The following is a 16,172-nucleotide window of genomic DNA, read 5'->3' on the forward strand; positions in this document are numbered from 1 at the left end:
GAGTTGCCGTTCTGTTGGGAAGTAAGAGAGAACCCTACAAACACAAAGAGATATGTTTCTTTATTCCAGAGCAAAAATTTGAGGATTTGACCCCCAATGTTTGCCTATATTTATACGTTTGGCCTAATTAAATGTTCTTCCTTTTACGTTCTGTAACATGTAAGGCCGTAGATTAACCACGTCGCTTGCGTCTAAAGAGAGGTGGGGGATTATAAAAAATTGAAACCAAAAAATTGAAAAACTGAACTGAGAGATATAATATAGGAGAAATATTAAGGAACGACTCGACAGTGATTCGTTTCTTTCAGCAGTCGTTTTTGTTTTTATTCTAAAAGGCCGAGAATTTATGAGGCTGAGAGAGAGAGGCTGCTTCTGCTTTTTTTCACGAGTTAAAAGAGGAGAAAAAAACTGTGCTTGGTGTTGTTGTTGTTGTGTGGTTCTGTTTCAATATCGAAAAGATCATTTCTGGTTGGCATCTCAGGTCCTTCTTATCTTCTCCTTCTCACTAAGCTTTAGAAGTTTTTGTGGTAAAGAAGCTTCCTTCCTTTTTTGGTTGTTTATATGATCCAAGATTGCATTTTTCTTGATTATTTATATCTTTTGGGTGTTTTCCTCAAATGGGTCTCTTATGTCCTTAGTTTTCTTTCGTTTCTAGCCTAGGGGTTATTCTTGGGCGGGATCACTCGAAAAGGGGCTTTACATTCTGAGAGTCTTAAGTTCTTGGCGAATGTGTGACTTTTGACTAACCATCTTAAGCAATGAGCTGTTGAATCCGAAATGGTTCCAGTTAGAGTTGGGAATCCAGAGAAGTCATCGGTTACTTGTTGGTTTCTGTTCACTAGCTTTTGGTGGATGATAAATGGAAGGTTCCTCAAACTCCAACTACAGGGGATTCAATACCTCTGGTGTTTCTGACAGGAACACTGAGTTCTTACCCGTTGAGAGAACCACAGCTCGTTCGAAGCCTTCCTCTCATGTTGATGAGTATGTCAGAAGCTTGTTTGGTACTAGTACACACAAGTCCTGCGAAGAAGAGTCTTCAGGGATTGACCCTTTTTTTAGATCCTTGGAATGGGGTGATGTTAGCTTGAGACAGTGGCTGGATAAACCAGAACGATCTGTAGATGTCTTTGAGTGCTTGCACGTTTTCAGACAAATAGTCGAGATTGTGAATGCGGCTCACTCTCAAGGCATTGTCGTTCATAATGTCAGGCCATCTTGTTTCGTCATGTCTTCGTTTAACCATGTTTCCTTCATTGAATCCGCTTCTTGTTCGGACTCTGGCTCCGATTCCTTGGAGGATGGTCCAATTAGCCAGAAGGAAATTGGTAGCTCGAGAAGAGAGGATGCTGTATCGAAAGCTGTTTCAGTAGAAGAGAAAGGAACCTATAATAAGATCTTGGAGAGACAAATCGAGAAACTAGAGGAAGAAAAGAAGCAACCTTTTCCGATGAAACATATTTTAGCAATGGAGACAAGTTGGTATACAAGCCCTGAAGAGGATTTTGGTTCTCCAAGTACTTGTGCTTCAGATGTTTACCGTCTTGGCGTTCTTCTTTTCGAGGTTTGTGATAAGGATATTAACATTGTTTCTAACAAATTATTAGCTGCTTTTGGATTCAAAGTCTCTTTTTTTTTGTCTTCTTTTATCTTGGGTGTTTTTATTTTCTTGAGAAGGTGATTAGATGAAACTTAGTCCCTTTGCAGCTATTCTGCCCTGTGCCTTCAAGAGAAGAGAAGTCAAGAACTATGTCTAGTTTAAGACATCGCGTACTTCCGCCTCAGATATTGCTCAAATGTCCAAAAGAAGCTTCTTTCTGCTTGTGGTTACTGCATCCCGAGCCTACTTGTCGACCATCAATGAGGTTTATGTTGCTTTGATTCATGTCCTTTGTCTGTGCATTGTTAGTCTCTGTCATCTTTTACCAAATGGAATTAATGGAGAGATTGTCTTAATGGTGCAGTGACTTGCTACAAAGCGAGTTTATAACAGAACCAAGAGATAATTTGGAAGAACGTGAAGCAGCAATAGAGCTTAGGGATAGAATTGAGGAACAAGAATCGTTGCTCGAGTTCTTGTTAGTGATTCAACAGAGAAAGCAGGAATCTGCTTATAGATTGCGGGATACGGTTTCACTACTTTCTTCCGACATAGAGCAAGTTGTAAAGAGACAATTGGTTTTGAAGAAAAAGGGAAGCTCATACTCTGAACTCAGCAAAGATGATCATCAATCTGCCTCTGGTCATCCATTGATGAGTTTCACGGCAAACGAAGAGCCTTCTACATTCTTAGCATCAAGAAAACGCTTTAGACAAGTGATTCCGGCAGTGGAAACCGATGTTGAAGTTGATGAGGAGAGTCAAGGAAGCACACTTCTTGAAAGCTCCCGGTTGATGAAAAATTTCAAGAAACTAGAAACTGTCTACTTTCTGACAAGGCGGAGGCAAATGAAAGCTGCTGCTTTGGGGAAGTCATTAACTAGACATTCGCCTTTGAGTAGTGAAAATGGAAGAGGTTCAATGATTGTCTCAGAGAAAAGCTCAGTAAGCAACCCTGCAGCACCCAAAGATTTCTACACTACTAATGATTCGAGACAAGGTGGGTGGATAGATCCATTCCTTGAAGGGTTGTGCAGATATTTATCATTCAGTAAGCTCAGAGTGAAAGCAGATTTAAAACAAGGAGATTTGTTGAACTCTTCTAACCTCGTTTGCGCCCTTGCATTCGACCGAGATGGAGAGTTCCTCGCTACTGCAGGTGTCAACAAGAAAATCAAGATATTCGAATGTAACTCCATTGTGAACGATAACCGGGACATTCACTATCCGGTTGTGGAATTGGCTAGCCGGTCAAAGCTAAGTAGTGTATGTTGGAACAGCTACATAAAGAGTCAAATTGCATCTAGTAACTTTGAAGGCGTGGTTCAGGTTAGTTTTTGAGATTCTGCTTATCGTTGTTAAGAGCTTTCAAATTTCATGAAATCAGTTTGGCATACATTTGTGGCTTTAGATATGGGATGTTGCAAGAAGCCAGCTGGTTACAGAGATGAAAGAGCACAAGAAGCGAGTATGGTCCATCGATATTTCATCAGCAGACCCGACTTTGCTGGCTAGTGGAAGCGATGATGGAACCGTTAAGCTATGGAGTATCAATCAGGCAATTCTAATTTGAAATGTCGGCTATTGAAAACTGAAACTAGTTTCTCCGAAATTGCAGACAATTTTGATCCTCAGGATGTATGATTTAAGTGTTTTTTTGTCTTCTAAAACGTTTTCAGGGAGTTAGCATTGGAACCATCAAGACAAAGGCTAATGTATGCTGTGTCCAGTTTCCATCAGACTCCGGGCGGTCTTTAGCATTCGGTTCTGCAGATCACAAAGTGTATTACTACGATCTTCGGAATCCCAAGATTCCTCTTTGCACAATGATTGGTCACAGTAAGACAGTGAGTTATGTCAAGTTTGTGGATTCATCTACTCTTGTGTCTTCTTCTACTGATAACACGCTGAAGCTTTGGGATTTGTCGATGTCTGCTTCTGGGGTCAGCGAAACCCCTCTCCACTCATTCGCTGGACACACTAATTTAAAGGTAAACATTCTCAAGGAATCTGCTTGAGACTCTCTTCAATTCTCGTTTACTGATGTAAAAATGTTCTTTTAATGTTGCAGAACTTTGTTGGATTATCGGTCTCTGATGGGTATATAGCTACAGGCTCAGAGACTAACGAGGTAAAAGGGTTGGTCAAGAAGGAATCTTTTTTCAGACATTGTCACTTAAAAACTTGATTAACTGAGCTTCTTCATGTTGTGTGGATCCATGACAGGTTTTCGTGTACCACAAGGCATTCCCAATGCCAGTGATGTCGTACATGTTCAATAACACTGAGTCTGCGTCCGGTCTCGAATCGGACGATGCCTCACAGTTCATATCTTCGATCTGCTGGCGAGGACAGTCGTCTACGTTAGTCGCGGCTAACTCCAATGGCAACATCAAGATTCTGGAGATGGTAGCTTGAGAGAGCCTTTGAGGGACAAAAGCGTAATTTAAAAAGTCTCTTGTTCTTCTTGGCAAGAGATCTGTTTTGTTGGAGTACTATAGGGTAAACAAATTGTTATCAAAAGAATAGGAAAAGTGGAAAACATTGTGTATAGAATTTCATTGAAAAAGGACGATACAAATATTCGATCTTGGTATCGGTATACAATGCTTGAGACATCTCAATAAAAAAGATTATAAATTTTATTTAGTTTGTGAATCTGAGGGAGATGACCTGAAACAAGAACAGACTAATCCCCAAATATGAGACCAGAGTAGGTGACGTGGGACACATGGCTTCTACTTAATCAAAACAATGTGTAAGAGCCTTTCTAAACCGAACTAAAGCTCTCTCTGCAACTGCAAGATTCTCTGAAACCCTATATATGTATACATATATTATATATATCGCAAGAACAGTCTCACTCTCCCTGAATTCGATTCCAAGCCCCTCCCCAAAATGATTCCTTTTCTTTTTCCCTTCCAAAATTCGAACTATTTACACTGACTAACTCCTGTTTTGGCCTCATTGACTAACCTGGTCACAAGTCCCTGAAACCTCAGAGCTCCAGCACTAGGCTTAATCTTAGCCACATCACCGACCTGGGAGCACTTTGGTTTCCCACTGCACCACCCACCAGGAGTAAAACCATCTTTATCATTGCTCCGTCTAAGCAACTCCTTATCGATCACGTCGAGCACTTGGTCGTCTCTTCTGAATTTTCTTGCAAATGCAGCACCGCTCGATATCATCTGCGTCGTGTCATTGAGTGACAACACGTGTGGGTGCTGCTGCGGCGGATTGTCCCAGGAGATGTAGTGAAGGTCATGGTTTACTGCGGTTTTTGAGAACTCGGGCACGTTGCAGATTACAGTTTGGAAGTAACCTTCTGGGGAAGACACGAAATTGGTGTAATACATTAGGAGTGTTCGTGGTAAATTGTCCCATCCCCATATGCAATACTCTACAAACGAACGTGATAGAGCCATCCAAGCAGATCCTGTGACAACAACAATACATCAAGCTTTATTGCATGAGAAGTGTTTTTTAATTCTATAGATTTATATCAGCAAGAAAAGAGTTTCAAGCTTTGATACGGTAGAAGATATCTAAAGCAACAATGAAGCTTCAAACACAGTTTAGAGGACTGACCAGTGAATAACTTAAACGCAGTTGGCAAACTTCGACGAGGTGTGACCCAGTATATATCTGATTTGTTCAATAAGTAGAGTCCAGGATCAATCATTAATGGCATTGCTCGCTTCTCCCTTCACAAGGAAACAAGAAATCAGTACACAGCGAAAGATTCAACTAAAGAAGAAACTCAAGAACGCGGAAAAACTTACTCTTTCCAACCTAGCTGACTTGTGTGTTCAATAAAGTTGAGGTTCCGGTCCAGAGTAGAAAACGTATGAAGCAGATCTTCAAATACAGAGATGATTGACAATAAGTTAATCAAACACACAAGTCTAAAATCTTGATGAAAACAGAGAACAAAAGTGAGACCAAAGCTTTATTTACCATCTTGGGTCACCAGGGGATAATCTGAAGCACTAAGATTAATAAACCAATCCCAGTTTGCGCTTCTCTTAAGAAGAACTGCACAAGCGTGAAGGGTATTTGCCACCATTGTTGGTCCTCTATAAGTCACAAGATTAGCCTTGGTTATCATATAGACATTGCCGGTTTTAGAATACATAGGATCCTTATCAATCCGAGAAGCCAGCTCCAATCTCTCATCCACCGGAGATTCAAGATCCAAGTGAACAACATACTGGTTTCTAGGGTGGTACACTGCTCTTAGCGTTCTCCAAAGCTTTTCTACATCCCCTTTAGACCCGGAAACGAGGTATGCAAAACGGGGAAGCTTGTCTTCATGAGGCAAAACATGGACTTGTCTAGCAACTTTGGACTCTGCAAAATCAAGTCTCGTTTGATTCCTGACGAGACGTGAAGGGATGATGGAGAAAATTCCGTTGATTTTTCGAAGAGAAGAGACAAGGCCCATGTTGAAAGAGGTTGCAAGGAGAAAAACGCAGACAAGAGATGTGATCACAAGAGGAAAAACCCATCTCTTCTCCACGTTTACATACCCCATTGCAGCAAACCAGTGATCATGAGACAAAGAAAAAATAAAGCTTCTGAAAGAAAACTGTTGTCTTGCCGAACCAAAACCGGTTTTAGCAGTGTGCAGAGACCAAGTGTAAAGTGATTCACCGCTCTCTTGGAAACTTGGAGCAAAAAGCTTGAATCTTTCAGAATCAACAACAATCTAGAGTCCAGGCTCGATTCAGGCACAAGTACCTATTGAACAAACAAACATATAAGAACCTAGTAAGTTTTCAGAGCCAGAAGTAGAAAGAAGAAGATATTAAAACACGCAGCCGACACATTAAGTTGCCAGATTCGTACGCAATATCAACTTAAAAAGCTATATAGTTTACGAAACAGTTTAGAGTTATAAGACGACAAGGCTTTCCTCCACATAAAAACCTTTTTGGATCCGGATTCATCATCAATCAATCAATCGGACATCTCAGCAGCTAGATTGACCTCACATTAAGCAACTCTTAAAACCCCTCAAAAGTGACATTACCTAAACCCATCGGAAAATTAGAAAAGAAAAAAAAAAGACATTGTCGTAGATTATCCCAAGATCAATTTAATCATCCACATACAAGGCATCAAATAACTCTTCTCACACACCAGCGACACCATCAGAATCTCGAAAGCTGCGATTTAGATCTAGCTTTACTTGTAGAATATACTTTGACTCATCTCAACGATAACAAAAACCAAATCTAGAGATTCAAAACAAAACAAAAAAAGAGAGATCGAGAATCGAAACCCACATAGTTCAAGTACGATAGATTTAATAAGATGAAGAAACCTGAGATTTTTGGTAGTTGTCTTGATGCTGTTTTTCAATCTAGACGCAAAGGAAGTTTTTTTTTTAATCTTGCGCTTTGTTTCTGCTCTACTTTGTGCTCAAAGAACACGGGACACTCCTGTTGTCGAGTAAAGTTTATATAGAGATGAAGAGACAGTGAAATCGCAAAAACAAATAGAAAACTAAACAAAAAAACAAGAAATTACGATTTTTAGTCTTAGAGATTCGAAGAACGTGTCTACAATACTCTGATTCGTGGAGAAATAAAACCGAAGAAAAATTCCCAATCTTTTGTGCTTTCAGCTCTAAATTTCGTTACTTTAGTCTCTCTTCTCTCTGTTCCTTGATTTCTGGAATCTAAACGATTTTTTCTTTTTAAATTTTCGGTTTTTAATTAAACGCAGAGGAAAAAGAAACCGTTTGGCTTACACGATTTCAGAGTTTTTAGATACTACTCCTACTAGGTAAGAGCTTAAAAAGAGTTCTCTACATCTTCTCTACACTACAGAACCGTACGAGTTATGTAAATCACTGAGCAAACGAAAGGCTGACACTTAACCATACACTAATCCAATGGATGAAGTTTAACATTATCTGTGGGACGTGCGTGTAGATGATTACAACACTCTTGACCTTTTAATAATAAACAAAATATTTGTAAATATTTATTGCGTCGACACGTATATGGTAATATGATAGCAACACACTTCTTTATTACTAAACATGATTGTATTTAATTACTTGTCCTAACATAAAAATATGCTCTCTGTGCACCTTGTAGCGAATTAATGGATATTTACTTATTTAACGAAAATTTTTTTTCACTCGAGTGAGTCTGATAATTTTTTTTTTTGTTTCTAAAGAAAGACAAGAATGTTTTTTACCAATACTGTAAAAGACAATAGTCATAAAAAAAAATGTGTCGTTATAATTATGTACGCAAGAATCATTGCTTTCCTTCATTTTTTAAGTGGGGTCCATATAGCAAGAGTCACCAGAAATTTTTGCTTTCACACATGAGAAGCTGAATATTATTCGCACGACTTTATGATATATGATAAATAAATAAAGATATTGTATGTTGCGCGAATTACGTGGTAACAACAAATAACGCGCTCAACTATCTACGCCAGGCGCGTGGAGTGATCACGAGATCGCACCGTCGAGTCTCAATGGGCTTCCAATAACCCAAACTCTGGATTGAGGCCCACACTATACTTTTAATCCGTATATTACGGGTTTAATTTTTTTTGTCAACCTGAGGGGACATTTTTTAGTCAATACAGGCTTGATTGTTCTGTGCTGATTCGTCTATTAAGAAAGTCATGTTTTAACGAGTACGAAAATAAACACTTGTGTATCTTTCAGATACTGGTTTGACATTTTTCGAATTCTTTGACGTTCAAGTTAATAATAAGATAGATAATTTGCTCGGCAACTAAAAGAATATGAAAACATAAAACTTATTTTGTTTCAGTTACTCTAGGTCAACAGAAAGAGATCTGTGCCAACATTTGTTTGTTAATGAGCTGTTTCCAGTGAAACATGATGGTTATTTTGTTAAAACTAAAATGATAGAGGCATAGAGCTAATGTGTTTCGTGAGAGGAAAATATATCATGATTATAATCGGATCTCTCTAGCCTCTAGGCGAAATATGTCGTAGATCCGAGACATTCATGTGTCGCCACTTACATTTGTTAATGTCGTTTAAATCAGCTTGTAAATAAGTGAATTCGAAGTACACAGATATGAAACGACAACTGTATGATTCTATCAAATATAGAGAACCGGTTTACTTGTATAGATGTTTATACCCGGTTTAGTTAGCTGATTCAACTATTTATACAAGTAAACGGGTTCGCTTTATTTGATAGAATCGTTCTTTTTATGATAATTGTATCGTTCTCCTTTGTTTTGTCATTCGAGACAAAACTCTGTTTGATTGCGTGAATGGAGTAGTCGAATACGACTCTAATTCAAATACGAAAATTTTCTTAATGCATAGGGTTTGAATCAGTCTTAAATAATATAGAGTTCATAATTGATTATAAAATTATATCATAAATATTAGATAGAGATTTGAACATATATGATATATTAGTAAATTTTGGAGGGATTTATTTAAATCTTTATGATACATTTTAATTTAAAATCTTGATAATTTGATAGTTTAAACGGGCTATAAAACTAGTTGACATTTTTTGTTTTTGTCCGTCCCATGACTTTTTTACGTAACGTGTATTATTGCCCATTAAAAAGATTGTAAGTTTGTAACAGCTAATTAAATGCTAAACATGGTTAAGAATACGTGGAGATTTGTCTTTTATCCAAACATAGTTACTGTAATTAACAGCTTATTTGGCAATTAATATAGCAACTGAAACTGAACTTGGCTCTGCATCCCATTCGTAGAGTCGTAGAGATTAGATACCTTAATTAATTTTTAAACTATATATTAACTTCAAATATAATATTTGTTTGACAACCTCAAAGATAAATATACCAGCTTTAAACACGAAATTATTTTATTTTTTTGTTACGCAAAGTGTATATACTGATTTATATTAAAGGAATGAGGACCATGAGATTTCTCAAGCTTACTTAAATCTTAAACTGAAAATTTGAACTCAATTATATAAGCAATAAAAACGTTACTGGTTTTGGTATGCGATAAGGCAAGCAACTAATGTATTGACCGATTAAAAATTTATAAGTAAATGGATTCGCTGTGGGTAAATGTTAATAAGAAGATTTTATGTAGAAACATCTCAATGTATGTCAGGTTAATGGTCATTGGTCAATGCCATGCTTTGTAAGCATTTAATTTTATGATCCATACATAAGTTACTAAGTTAAGTAAATTATATATTGAATAAAATAAGTAAGGTTTAATCTTGATTGAGAAATGAACTCTCTTTCTCTTGCCAAAATCTTCTACATATTTCATGCAATATAAAGGGGATTTTAATTAATTTAAATACAAAGAAAGTCAATAGTCAACTTATATAAATAAGAGTTGACTTTGACCATCCAAAATCCTATCCCTTAGGGACAGATTTATTTTTTCTTCTTGTCATTAAACATTACGGACTTGCACTTTTCTGCTAAAGAACAAGTTTATTTTGCAGAGGAACAACTGATTTTTGTAATTACTAGTGTTTTTATTCTCAACATTATATAATTTTGCCAATTTCCACTGATAGAGAATCATAAAATTATTAGAGAAATATGGAAAGGTCCAACATTTTATTTATAAAAAACACGTTTTGCAAATTTGGATAGTAACTAATAAGAAAGATTAGAAAGAAATAAATTAAAGAGAGAGAGATTCAATAGAAGAATATCTTTATTTCCTTAAAATGAATGTTTATATGCTGAACGAGAAAATCTTTTTTAAAAGTCTTGAAGATAGAGATTTGAAGAAATAGCCAAAAGAGAAATCTGTCTGATCCAGTCTTTCCTCTTCTCTCTCCATTGATAGAGAAGAAGAAGAAGAACAGGGTCTCTCTCTCTCCTCCCCCCCTAAAGACTCGATTTTTTTCTTCCTTTAGATTTCAGATTTTATTCCCAGTTATCAGATTAGATTTTCCTCTGGAGCCAAAACCCTGAGATTTTTGGGACAATCTCTTTGACACTCATTTATCTTAAAATCCCGATAACCTTTTCCGTTAAAGCCTTAAAGGTCCATTTTTTCTTAAATGGTCTTTAAATATTTTCCTCAATTCTGCGTTTTTAAATAAAAGAAAAAATCCGAGCTGAATAATAATCTTGGGGTCTGATTTAAAGGACATATCTTTGTTGTTGATTGGTTGACACATCCCTCTGTTCTTTTTCTGATTCTCGTATGTTCTTAAATCTTCTTTATTTCTTTGCGCTTTTTTGTTGGGTTTTTTCTTCTTTTTCTTCCATTTCTCTGACAGATCTTTTTAAAATTTTGTCTCGATCTCAGCTTCATTGACAATGTCACAGTTCTTACAGTGATTTTCCCTCTGTTCTTGTTTGAAGGGAAAAGGGACCAAAAAATGGGTGCGCAGATTATACTGTGTGATGGCTTCGAGGTGGTTCCTCCGCCGGAGATGAACGACCTAATACTCTTTGGAAGCGACCAATCTGGTGGATCAAATTGCGATGACTCAACGGTCACGACCGAAGAAGACGGCACTGTTTTTTCCGGCGATAGTTCACCGGGAGGTGCGGCTGAAGAGGAATGGCCTGAAGCTAAGCCTTTCTCTTTCTACTTCGTTAAACAACCAGCTTATGATGATCCCGATATCAAAGCCAAGATCAATGAAGCTGATTTGGAGATTTATCAGTGTAATAAACGCAGAATTGATATCTCGAATACTCAGAAATCCGAAAGGGTGAGTCTTTATTTCTAAAGCCACTTTTTTTTTTTGGGTTTGATGATTGTTACGTTTCCAAAAATTTTGATTTTGGGTTTTGTTGCAGGCTGAGATTTCGTCTTTGTTTGCTCAAATCGAGAGTTTGATTCCTAAATCGGATGGATATAAAATGGTTTTTGAAGAGAAGAAGAGGGAATTTGATACTCTGCAGGAAGCTCTACGGAATCTCCGGTGCTCTAGTAGTGATCAGCTTTGTTTTTCCAAGGAGGAACTCGATCATCTTGTAATGAAATTGTTTCTCTACACCGACCATAATAGCGTTAAAAAAATCGTTTTTTTAGGTTGCTGATTGTAAATGTGTTTAATGTTGGTGGATGCAGATCTACATAGCACATTACGTGATTGAGCATGGAAGCACTGGTTTGGAGGAAGAAGATTGGGTGCTTAAGGAGACCGAGAAGCCCGATGGGATAATTGTAAGTGAGGATTCTCTTGCAAAGAAAGAAACTTCCATATACAGTCTTAAGGTAAGCTCTAATCGAACCTAATGATTTGGAGGGTTTAACCAAACATTGTTGAATCTAATGATGTGAGGTTTTTTGTTTGCCTCATCAGTCAATGGCTGTGGAAATGAATGAAGTAAAGAAGGACCTCGATGAAATTACATGGAAGATTAACCTCTTGAGTGACAAAATGGGACAGATTCAGAACAAGATCATGGTTTTGGATGTAGAAATGGCACTCGTACTTGAGAAGAGAGACAAATCCTATGAAAGGATTAAGATGCTGAGGATACAACGAGACAAAGGGGTAAAAGCTTTATTTCTCTTTTTTTTTATTTCGCTTATGGATGATCTCAAAAATCTAACAAAGATTTGGGTTATGTTTGTGTTTGGTTTTTGTTAGAATGCCGCCTTTTTCCAGAGCCTTGCTGTTATGAGGAAAGCTAAAGAATTGGCTGCTTCTGGAAATGTGAGAGATCTTGAAGTGTTTGCTAGCTCTGAGGTTTGTATGTTTTTTCCTGTCTTATTGCAGGATTAATTGGTTCAGTGTGTATAAGATTTGAGCATCTGTTCCTGATTCTGTCTTTTTTGGTATAGGATGATAGATTCATGACTCATTGGAACCATGACAAGGCTTTTAGAGATGATTACGTAAAGAGAATCTCGCATTCACTCTATGAAAGAAAAATGAGCCGAGATGGGCGGATTAGAGATCCTGAAGTTCAGGTTGTTCGGGAAAAACAAGCGCCGGTTAAGACTAGAAAAGACGGTGTGGCAGTTCACAAGACGAATAGAGAAGATTCCAGCTCCAACTCGTCTCTAAATGGAGATGCAAACACCGATAATCGAAAGAAAGACGTGAGGAAAAAGGCAATAGATTTCAACAGGTCGAGTGCTGAGGAGAGTGATGTTACAGATTTGGAATTCCCTGTGTATGAGAATCCAAGAAAGAAAGAAGAAGAAGAGGTGGATGAAGAAACTTTGAAGGAGAGGAAACGAGAAGAGCAGTTAGAGAAAGCTCGGTTAGCGATGGAAAGGAAGAGGAAGCTACAAGAGAAAGCTGCTGCTAAAGCTGCTATAAGAGCTCAAAAGGAAGCTGAAAAGAAACTCAAGGCAAATTACTTACTATCCTGTTTCGTTTTTTCTGAAAGTTTCACTAACTCTTCCAATCTATTTCTCTGTTTTCTTAACTTTTTTGTTTTTGTTTTTGTTATCAGGATTGTGAGAAGAAAGCGAAGAAGAAAGCTGCTGCAAACTCTTCTTCTCCTTCAGAATTAGACCAATCACGAGAAGTAATCAATGAGCTGGAAAAGGTTAGAACTTTAGCAGTTTCAGGGAAAGAGAAACACCAGAAGGAGAGATCATTGTTTCCAAAGCAGAGAAGTTTCAGGTACAAACACCGTGGAAGAGGAACCGAAGCTCTACCTAAAGCTATCCTAAACCGTAGAAGGGCTCACAGATATTGGGTTTGGGGACTTTCTTCTGCTGCACTTGCTCTTGCTCTCTTCCTAGTGGTTTTACTTCTGCGGTGTTGAGAAAGGAAAGAGACATCCAAAAGGTTTTGAATTTACTACCTTAACTGAAAAGGAGATATAGTGAGTGAAGGAGCAGGTGCTAGCTTTTAGTTCTTTTTAGTTTCATAACCTTAGATAGTAAAATATGTTTCTGTCTCTTTGGAGAGAGTTGTCTGAAAAACAAGAAACATCCTAATTGTGAGTAGGAGCTTAAGTCCATAGGAGACTTCATGATGTCTTATACATTGTGGATTGAATCCACTTTATAGTTACTGTCAAGTCTCTTGACTGATTACATATCATGAGAAATTGCAAATAGTATAATCAAAGCTCAATTTCCCTGTCTCGTTACATCTGTCAGAAGCTAAAGTCTAGTTCTCACAGGTTGGTTATCCAGAATCCATATTTTATTCAACTTTTTGATTGGTAAAAAAGATCCAAAATTTCAAAACTATAGATAAATGAATCAAATATAGAACGGTAGAAATCAACATCCATGTGGTCTGAAGGGACCCTTTATCAGCAACCTAACGTCCTTTGTATCTAACTCTTCTTCAACTCCACAGCTAAAGAACTCATTGTGAACTTCCTTGAGGAATTTTAGAAGGTTCGCTAATGATCCTCTGCTTCTGCTCTCGTCTCTCTTCCTCTCTGCGTACGATGGTTTCGACTCTATGTTTATGCAACCGTGTTTGAAATAAAAGTACTTGCTGATCTGCAACAAGTTTCTCTTGTGATGAGGCCAAACATCAACAGTATCATCCACAATCACGATTCCACGCTCATCAGCTAAGACAAGATCAAGTGTCTTCGTGTTAGGACTGTCTCCTCTTGTGATCACTCGATCCCCGAAATAGGTTTTGTTTGGATCGATCACCCTCACCACAGCTTGAGCGTAACGGAAATCGCCTTTTGTGTAAACATACATGTTGAAAAGCTTGTTTGCTTCTCTAAGGAACTCGTTAACAAAAGGTCGAGACTTTATTAACCAGCCCCTGAAATGCCATAGATTTTTCTTTGAACCTGATCTCTCATATTCGATTAGATACTTCTCTGCTTCAGAAAGATCGGAAGCCTTGACGGAGTGGACTAGCGTGTGGTCCAAGTCAAGGACCAAGTGAAGCTTCTTGTGTCCGTGAAGTGAGGTCAAGGTTGTGAGACGCTTTGTAAAGGATACAGCTTCGTGGCTGAGACCTAAACCGGAGAAAAGATAGTTGAATTTTTGGCCTTGGACAAGGCTCGGCTTTGTTTTACAGGCGAGGCAGATTCTCTGACGAACGAACCAATGACCACAATTACCAAGAGAAGAAGACGATAGCTTGTTCATCATCTCTGGATTGATCTTCCGAGTTTTCTTCTGCTTTTGTTTCAGAAAAAGTTTTCTTAACTGGATTGCAAAAAAAAGAGTGCAAAAGAAAGAAGGAAGAAATTGAATTACGGACAATAACATCATCGTGTTTTTATATAAATCAATGGTTTTTCGATTCCTAAGAAAGATCGATAAACCCTCAAAAGCCAGAGAAAAGGAAAATCCAAATCTTGTGATTAATTAATTGGCAGAAAAACCACCAAAACCCTACTCGAGTATCTACATGGAGGAAAGAAATCTGATTTTATTGGAATGAAAAGAGGAAGGTCAATAATATATCAAAATAAAAGGAAACAAACAAAAATTAAGGGTATCGAATTTAGGAAATACCATTGTACAGTAACAGTTTTTCTCTTTTATTAACGATTCCAAACCGGATCCGTACCAGCGCTCGGACCAGTAAATTTGGCGATCCATCTCTAATCCAGTCCTGGTCTAATGCTGCTAATTTATATCAACTAATTATAAATCTGATAAAATCTGGTAAAACCTAGCAAAGCCCGCATTGACCTGCAAACTATTAAGGTAAATAAACATGTTTTTGTGTAAAGTATGTTGGTTGTGATCTTTTAGAAAATGAGGAGATTTGATATATTGTTAGTTTATTTTTCGTCTTTATATTATTTTAATGTTTTTATTTTGGGTTAATTTGGATTTAGAATGTTCATCACTCTAACAAAAAGATGCATTCCAATATTTTGAGCAACCATGTTGTCATTGATCTAGTTTGCTATTGTATAGGTAGATAATGGCTGCTTCATCACGCTCATTGGTGATGTTAAAGCTAATAAAATAGAGATTTAAATGAATCAAATTTTACGCAAAGGACGTTAGGATCTGCAAGAAGTTTCTCTTGTGATGAGGCCAAACATCAACAGTATCATCTCCACGCTCATCAGCTAAGACAAGATCAAGTGTCTTCGTGTTAGGACTGTCTCTTCTTGTGATCACTCGATCCCTGAAATAGGTTTTGTTTGGATCGATCACCCTCACCACATGCAGCTTGAGCGTAACGGAAATTGCCTTTTGTGTAAAGATACGTACATGTTAAAAAGTTTGTTGGCTTCTCTAAGGAACTCGTCAACAAAAGGTCGAGACTTTATTAACAGGCCCTCGAATTTCCATAGATTTTTGTTTGATCCTGATCTCTCTTCTTCGATTAGATACTTATCTTCTTCGGAATGAGTGAAAGCCGTAACGGAGTGGACTAGCGTGTGGTCCAAGTCAAGGACCAATTGAAGCTTCTTGTGTCCGTAAAGTGAGATTTGGTTACAGACAATGACACAGATCGTGTTTTTTAATGACACAATCGATAAACCCTCAAAGCCAGAAAAAATGAAAACCCCAAACTTCGTTGAAATAATTTATTATTATTCCTAATAACGTTTGTGTTTACATTTTAAACATATTCACACAGAATCATATTCATGGCGTACGTATGCACTTAATCTTGTCTACGAAATCTCTACTTTTGAGTTTATTTAGAGACTAAAACTAATACAACACTCTTAGA

At 37.5% G+C, this 16,172-nt stretch overlaps 4 protein-coding genes across 9 annotated transcripts; 2 read left to right on the top strand and 2 right to left on the bottom strand.

Moving 5' to 3' along the window:
* The first annotated feature begins 330 nt into the window (after nucleotides 1-330).
* On the top strand, nucleotides 331-4,248 carry LOC18023296 (protein SPA1-RELATED 3). Of its 3 annotated transcripts, XM_006406924.2 has the most exons (8): nucleotides 331-527; nucleotides 656-1,564; nucleotides 1,708-1,865; nucleotides 1,965-2,928; nucleotides 3,011-3,157; nucleotides 3,279-3,590; nucleotides 3,671-3,730; nucleotides 3,826-4,248. In XM_006406924.2, exons 2-8 carry the CDS (start codon nucleotides 860-862, stop codon nucleotides 4,015-4,017), a joined length of 2,538 nt encoding a protein of 845 aa, XP_006406987.1. In that variant the 5' UTR covers nucleotides 331-527; nucleotides 656-859; the 3' UTR covers nucleotides 4,018-4,248. The 3 variants fall into 3 exon arrangements, 2 of the variants coding, with proteins under 2 accessions (XP_006406987.1, XP_024014987.1); XM_024159219.1 differs by lacking the exon at nucleotides 331-527 and having other exon boundaries at nucleotides 1,426-1,564; nucleotides 1,697-1,865; XR_002900755.1 differs by lacking the exons at nucleotides 331-527; nucleotides 3,826-4,248 and having other exon boundaries at nucleotides 539-1,564; nucleotides 3,011-3,175.
* Nucleotides 4,224-7,424, bottom strand: LOC18023298 (beta-glucuronosyltransferase GlcAT14A). Of its 2 annotated transcripts, XM_024159220.1 has the most exons (6): nucleotides 7,135-7,424; nucleotides 6,929-7,046; nucleotides 5,560-6,342; nucleotides 5,385-5,460; nucleotides 5,191-5,306; nucleotides 4,224-5,038 (listed from the first exon to the last, which is right to left on the bottom strand). In XM_024159220.1, exons 3-6 carry the CDS (start codon nucleotides 6,134-6,136, stop codon nucleotides 4,533-4,535), a joined length of 1,275 nt encoding a protein of 424 aa, XP_024014988.1. In that variant the 5' UTR covers nucleotides 6,137-6,342; nucleotides 6,929-7,046; nucleotides 7,135-7,424; the 3' UTR covers nucleotides 4,224-4,532. The 2 variants fall into 2 exon arrangements, with proteins under 2 accessions (XP_024014988.1, XP_006406986.1); XM_006406923.2 differs by having other exon boundaries at nucleotides 6,891-7,419.
* Nucleotides 7,425-10,311: 2,887 nt separating this feature from the next.
* LOC18023297 (proton pump-interactor 2) lies at nucleotides 10,312-13,456 on the top strand. 3 transcript variants are annotated; one of them, XM_006406925.2, is made up of 8 exons: nucleotides 10,312-10,431; nucleotides 10,936-11,291; nucleotides 11,380-11,556; nucleotides 11,654-11,800; nucleotides 11,889-12,083; nucleotides 12,180-12,278; nucleotides 12,374-12,889; nucleotides 12,994-13,456. In XM_006406925.2, the coding sequence occupies exons 2-8, from the start codon at nucleotides 10,953-10,955 to the stop codon at nucleotides 13,309-13,311; spliced, it is 1,791 nt and encodes a 596-aa protein (XP_006406988.1). In that variant the 5' UTR covers nucleotides 10,312-10,431; nucleotides 10,936-10,952; the 3' UTR covers nucleotides 13,312-13,456. The 3 variants fall into 3 exon arrangements, with proteins under 3 accessions (XP_006406988.1, XP_006406989.1, XP_024015439.1); XM_006406926.2 differs by lacking the exon at nucleotides 10,312-10,431 and adding an exon at nucleotides 10,439-10,772; XM_024159671.1 differs by lacking the exon at nucleotides 10,312-10,431 and adding an exon at nucleotides 10,439-10,612.
* Nucleotides 13,457-13,777: 321 nt separating this feature from the next.
* LOC18023299 (RNA polymerase II C-terminal domain phosphatase-like 4) lies at nucleotides 13,778-14,620 on the bottom strand. Its single transcript, XM_006406927.2, has one exon. The coding sequence runs from the start codon at nucleotides 14,618-14,620 to the stop codon at nucleotides 13,778-13,780; it is 843 nt and encodes a 280-aa protein (XP_006406990.2).
* Between the last annotated feature and the right edge of the window lie 1,552 nt (nucleotides 14,621-16,172).

This window comes from Eutrema salsugineum, unplaced genomic scaffold (assembly GCF_000478725.1).
Source record: "Eutrema salsugineum unplaced genomic scaffold, Eutsalg1_0 scaffold_13, whole genome shotgun sequence".
Lineage (NCBI taxonomy): Eukaryota > Viridiplantae > Streptophyta > Magnoliopsida > Brassicales > Brassicaceae > Eutrema > Eutrema salsugineum.